Here is a 6523-nt window from a genome sequence, read left to right as displayed (position 1 = left end):
TTTAATTGAAAATAGAAAATAGAAAATTCTCTTCTTCTAAGAAATAACGAAAAATATTACATACTTAATGACAAATAGAAAATATACCTTAAAATACGACTTTGCAAAATCCAATTATCATCTATGAAATGGGTTGTCAAAACCAAAATTCCCTTCCTCTGATTAGATGCAGTCCACATGTTAGTGGTTAAAGTAATCCTCCCTTCATTAGATTCCAACAAGGTCAATACTTTTTCCTGTTCATAGTCATACATTTTTAGTATATCACTCTTGATGGTATTATGACATGGAACCTTAAACAAAGGCTGAAGACTTGTTAAAAGTTTATGAAATCCATGATGCTCCACTATTGTCAATGAATACTCATGTAAAATTATCATTATAGTAAGAATACGCCTTGATATTTCTTGATCAAATTGAAAACCTTTAATAAAAAAATCTTGCTCTTTAATTAATATTTTCTGCCTTATATATCACTAACTGTTCATCTTGGACAAATTTTAAAATGATCACACAACTGTGTTGCCCTATGTTTACTGTTACTAGAAAGTGGTTTCTTACAATAGTTGCAAATTATCTTGTCTATTCCTTCAATTTTCTTTCTTTGAAAATGATTCCAAACCACATATGTCATCTTTATCTTTCTTGTTGCACTAGGAGAGACATTAATAATCGATGTCGTATTTTGGTGGAACTTGTGGCACCTCATGATTTGTTGGAACTTCATTTTCTGTTGTAATATTTGTTAGAACTTCATTTTTCTATTGTAACATTTGTTGGATCTATTTTATAGACTTGAAAATGATGTATAATGTAGGTTAAAAAAGAAAAGAAAACCTAAAATAAAATAAAATAACATAGAGAAAACAACAATTTCAAACTTTAGATAAATGAAAATAAAGTTTAGAAATATCATTAACCCTTTCTCATTTTTGACTCTTGTATTCGAATAATATTAAGAAGTCTAAACCCTAAAACCTCAAGTCAAAATCATTAAAAAGCAAATAAGGGCAAATACCTTCAAATTGGGATTTCAAAGTCATGCTTGAAATTAGAATTTCACCTTCCTTTCATCCAAAAAACTTTAGTTATAGGTTTGAAAATGGAAAAGGAGGTGACGACAATGGTTTGAGAGGGAGAAGAGAAATCACATAATGAGTTTTGGAAAAATGAGGGGCGAAGCCAAGAGCTTTAATTGGGATATATATATATATAATTGGGTATTCGGATCGGGTATGGTAGGATTTTACTAGATCCGTCTCTATATTCGAACATGAAAATCCCCATACTCGATTACCCAATTATTTAATCAGGTCCAAAAAAATCTCTCCATACCCTCCTCCATTCGAGACGGGTAACGAATCCTTTATCGAGCTCGAAGGAAATTGTCATCCCTATTTATCATCTCAATTTTGGAGGGGCAATGAATTCCAAATGAGGATCACGATATTTAATTTATTGATGATAAAACCAAGTAAATTTCGATATCCAAGATATAAGGAAATACTGATAATGATACTTCTAAAGTTCATGATACTCTTTTAAAATTGTAAGGGATACGTAAACAACTTAAATAAGTGCAAGTATTTTTTTTTTATAAATGTATAGGTTTTTATTTTAAATAATAATAATAATAATAATTTTGAACCATTATGAACCATAAATTAAACCATGAACTGATGGATCGTGAACTATAATAGTCTTAAATGATTAAAATTAAAGGCCGATCTATTAGGAGCCGTTGAACCGATGATTCTGAACCATTGATTTTAAATCATGGTCGGGTCTAATTGTAGTTCCAATAGTAAGTATGAATAAATGAACCTGAAGGATAAGTTTGGTGCATTTAGAAATTTTCATATTGTGAAAATATCAAAGTTTGAAGATATTACCCGTATCTTTTCCTACAAAAGTCTTCCTCTTCGTTTATTGCAAATCTCGTCAACAGATATTACACATTTATATACCAAACGTGAACAACACCATTTTGCTATCTGTTAGATCAACATAAATAGCTCCATCAATGAGAATTATGCTTACAAATTTCTCCAAAAGAAAGCCAATGCAAACAAAAGCAAAGTTTGATGACATTAAAGCACCATCCTACTTTAGAATGCACAAGAACATTATTACCAATCCAAAACAAGAACATTGGTCATCTTTATGGAACACCTAAGGTAGAAAGAGGGAAATCTTTTCCTTTTACTTTCTCTTCCTTTTTAACCTTTTTCCATAAGCAGATGGTTCTGAAATCCCTTTACTTTTCTATCTCACAGTAAAGTGCAATAGGGTACGAAAAAGATACCTAAAATACCACATTACAAATATAAAAACATATCACTCTAAACAATTTAAAAACCTTCCTATAACCTTTTTTTCCCTACATTATCATTTTTTTTACCTCATTAATTACCGATCTCATCCATATTATTAATTTTGAAATGAAAAAATAGATTTAAAATTTTACTATGCTCTTAAACTACAAATTTCAAAATTTTCATCTATAATGATTTGAGCTTTTTTTCTTCAGTCTTGTATTTCACAAATCTTTTTAAAAACCTCTCTTTGGATATGCCTAAAGTAACTTTCCAATAGATTTCGAACAAGACACGCCCCCTTTTTTTTTTTTTTTAAAGAACTTGAGCTTTTCCTACAAGTCTTCCTGTGCATTTATTGCGATGTTTTAGTCACAAATATTGAATTTTCAAGTTTGGCATGTGGTAAATTTTTATGCTACCAGATTTCTAAAAAATGATTAATAGTACAGTGCAAAACAAAAGCTCACATTAAAGCTAACTCTTCAAAGCAAAAGTTTTTCTTTCTTTGTTTAGCATGCAAACCATAGAACGATGGCATTATCAGTGCCAAACCAAGGCGTTTTCTTTCATTTCTTTTCAAGATCCCAAACCGTTTGTCACAACTCACCCTATCTTCTTGATGACTCAAGGAAAAAGAATATCAAGTAGTCAAGGTGTCCATTATTAATTGTGCTCTTTTATTCAAGAAAGCTAAATTTGAACTAAACTACTTTGATCTCCATTACTTTAATCTCCCTAATCATTCCTCTCCTATATAAACTTGGTTCCCTCTTCCCTATCCTAAGGTCATTCAACCATGGCTTTGCTCACAGATCTCATCAACCTCAACCTCTCCGACTACACTGAGAAGATCATCGCTGAGTACATATGGTTTGTTCCTCTCCTTCTTTATAGGCTTTGATTTTCATTGATAAGCTTTTTCATTTCAACTATCTTGTAAGCTTCCGATCTTGATATCGAAGCTATTTCCTTTAGTCCCGGTGTTTCTCTTTCACATTAATTAAATGGTTTTACTGATCCAACAGGGTAGGTGGTTCTGGCACTGACCTGAGGAGCAAAGCAAGGGTAAGAAGACAGACAGTTCAAAGAACACAAATTTTCTCAGAATGTTTGTTTGATATGCAAGTTTTGATCCAAATTGGCAGACACTGCCAGGCCCTGTGACTGATCCCAGCCAACTTCCCAAGTGGAACTACGATGGCTCAAGCACAGGCCAAGCTCCTGGAAAGGACAGTGAAGTGATTCTCTGGTATGATCAACAAGGTCTTTATACTTGTTTGCAAAAACACATGCATCTTTGATTTGTGTTTGCAGTCCCCAGGCGATCTTCAAGGATCCTTTCAGGAAGGGCAACAACATCCTAGTAAGCCAAGTCTTTCAGTGACCATAGCCTCAACAATTGCATTTATATCTCATTTCCTTGAAATATAGGTAATGTGCGATTGCTACACGCCACAAGGTGAGCCAATCCCGACAAACAAAAGATACAACGCTGCCAAGACATTCAGCAACTCCATTGTTGAAGCAGAAGAAACTTGGTACTGATGATTCAATTCAAACATGCACTGAGCTGTTTTGTTTCCTTTTTCTTTTCCTAAACCGCTAAACGTACTGTCCCTGATAGGTTCGGGATAGAGCAAGAGTACACTCTCCTTCAGAAGGATGTGAACTGGCCTCTTGGATGGCCAATTGGTGGATTTCCTGGTCCTCAGGTATTCATTTTGCTTCGTCTGAAGAAGCATCGCCAGAGAATGAGTAGTTCTTCTGTCACAGGGTCCTTATTACTGCGCCGCTGGTGCTGATAAGGCTTTCGGGAGGGACGTAGTTGATGCTCACTACAAAGCATGCCTTTATGCAGGCGTCAAGATCAGTGGCGTCAACGGGGAGGTCATGCCTGGTCAGGTAAACCTCAGTAGTTAACTCGTGAAGACTTTCAAGTGTTCAGGATCTCTGACGACGCATTTGAGGAATGTTAATCTGCAGTGGGAGTTTCAGGTAGGTCCTTGCGCTGCCATCTCTGCCGGTGATCATCTGTGGATTGCTCGGTACATACTCGAGGTAAATCCAACTCTCTACCTTCCATCAGCAGAGCAGATAGATTGATGGTTTGTTTTTCGACAGCGCATTACAGAAATAACTGGAGTGGTGCTTTCTCTCGATCCAAAGCCAATTCCGGTAAAAATTGCATTAACTCGACCAAATCTGCAGTTCATGCTCGTCTCTGGTATTGACTTGTGACTTTTGATGGTTTGCTGCTCAAAGGGCGATTGGAATGGCGCTGGTGCTCACACAAACTACAGGTATGCACACCATGAAGACGATACAGGAGCACATCAACAAGCCATGAGTCTTAATGCCTTTCTGCATTTGTAATTCTCAGCACCAAGTCCATGAGGTCTGATGGAGGGTATGAAGTCATCAAGGAAGCAATTCATAAACTTGGGCTGAGGCACAAAGACCACATATCTGCCTATGGACAAGGCAACGAGCGCCGCCTCACCGGCCGACATGAAACTGCTGATATCGACACCTTCGTTTGGGTAAAGTCTTACCCTTTTACACAATTCAAAGATTGGTAGATGATTATACTCATTACCAGTCTGAAACAATCTATCTTATTCCTACAACCTAAACATTATCTTTCTCCGTTGCCTTGCTTGGCAGGGAGTTGCTAACCGGGGAGCATCCATTCGAGTCGGTCGTGACACCGAAAAGTCTGGCAAAGGTTGATAGCTAGCTAGCTTTAATTTCTTGGTATCAAGGCTTTATTTTGTTCATCTCAGATTATCCATTTGCTTGTCAGGGTACTTTGAGGATCGAAGGCCAGCTTCCAACATGGATCCATATGTTGTCACTTCCATGATCGCAGAGACTACCCTCCTTTGGCAACCAAATTAACTTGGATATGCATCGTCTTTCCACTGGATCGAATTGCCTGTGTGTTTGCAGGTGTTCACTTCCGTCTCGTGTTCATTTTCCTTCTCGTATGTTTGCTGCCTATATGTTACTGAACTGTTTCACTTTAATTTCTTGTTGAAAATAATAATGATAATATTATGAACTTGCAACTCCTGTATGGCATGTGGCCTGGCAGACATTGTTCCTTGCTACAGAGCATTACGTCTGAAGTTATCTTTGGGATCACATTCACTGTAATACAGAAGAGGTTTAAACCTACGACCTTACTTGAACAGGATCTGTTCTGTAGAAGAGATTTAAACCTACGACCTTATTTAAACAGGATCTGTTTGTTGAAAATTGGACTAACAAATAAGTAAATAAATTACTTATCTTACACTAACAATAACAACACTACAACATCCTTTTTGTGGATCACTCACAATTCTAAGACAAAGAAGAGAAAAAAAATTTTGACTCACAAATTGATACTTGATTGATGATTGAAACTAAATACAAGGTAGAGTATTTATAGTACTCTTTATAGAATCTGGATCATTCAATTAAATTAAATCCTAGCCATTGAAATTCTAATTCTTATCCATGAAATGAGAAAAACACTCTTGACCACACATTTAATTTTATCTTTTACCAAGTCGTCATCTTTATCTATTAGAAAAATAAATAATTAAATAGCAAATCTTATCTATAACTCTTATCTTTTATTGGATAAGTTTTATCCTTTATTTGGGTTGGAGTTGATATTTAACACTATTCTGTAGAAGAGATTTCAACCTAATCAGAATGGCATTCCCCACAAAGAATTCTGCAAACGATTTCAAGATGACTAGGCTGTTAGATATTCAGTTTTCCTAATCTGCATGAATGTTATAACTTTGTGAACTCTATTCCGACCAAAAATTGTGGACGATTAAGCCATCAGTCAACAAACTTGCTGATGTGCATAAGCTCCTGAGATTGTCGATGGAAAAGATCAGTCAACAAACATCTCTTGTTTCTTGTTGACCTTCGGAGTTGAGATTGTGGAGTTAATTCTTCCACTTCATTAGGCCTTTCTTCTTCATTTGAATGTTGATATATATCGGTTTGCCAAGGACTCTGAGCCACTCTTTGCTCTGCATCATTATCATTTGGACCTCCTGATTCATCTGAACCTGATTGAAGTTGAACTATATGCTCCCTCATCTTTTGTTGTACTTTATTTTCAAGGTCTTTAGATTCTGGCAAGACCTCCTTCTCTGTGGTCCACCAAGAAGATGCTTCATCGAACACTACATTTCGTGAAG

General features: G+C 35.8%; 1 protein-coding gene across 1 annotated transcript; it reads left to right on the top strand.

The window, feature by feature from the left end:
• Positions 1-3093: 3093 nt before the first annotated feature.
• On the top strand, positions 3094-5462 carry LOC122021676 (glutamine synthetase nodule isozyme-like). Its single transcript, XM_042579824.1, has 13 exons — positions 3094-3188; positions 3344-3383; positions 3464-3567; positions 3633-3681; positions 3750-3856; positions 3943-4030; positions 4092-4220; positions 4302-4376; positions 4440-4493; positions 4581-4618; positions 4699-4858; positions 4983-5043; positions 5122-5462. Exons 1-13 carry the CDS (start codon positions 3115-3117, stop codon positions 5214-5216), a joined length of 1074 nt encoding a protein of 357 aa, XP_042435758.1. The 5' UTR covers positions 3094-3114; the 3' UTR covers positions 5217-5462.
• Positions 5463-6523: the final 1061 nt, after the last annotated feature.

The sequence above is a fragment of the Zingiber officinale genome, chromosome 9A, assembly GCF_018446385.1.
Source record: "Zingiber officinale cultivar Zhangliang chromosome 9A, Zo_v1.1, whole genome shotgun sequence".
NCBI classification, from domain to species: domain Eukaryota; kingdom Viridiplantae; phylum Streptophyta; class Magnoliopsida; order Zingiberales; family Zingiberaceae; genus Zingiber; species Zingiber officinale.
Note: the sequence above shows the minus strand (reverse complement) of the source record. Positions and strands in the feature narration are given on the sequence as shown.

What these genes read in the sequence shown, in the direction of transcription:
- LOC122021676 (XM_042579824.1), top strand. Translation starts at nt 3,115, where the DNA reads ATGGCTTTGCTCACAGATCTCATCAACCTCAACCTCTCCGACTACACT. An exon ending in GACAGTGAAGTGATTCTCTG is followed by an intron (nt 3,568 to 3,632) that starts GTATGATCAACA and finishes TTGTGTTTGCAG; the next exon opens with TCCCCAGGCGATCTTCAAGG. An exon ending in CACCGAAAAGTCTGGCAAAG is followed by an intron (nt 5,044 to 5,121) that starts GTTGATAGCTAG and finishes TTTGCTTGTCAG; the next exon opens with GGTACTTTGAGGATCGAAGG.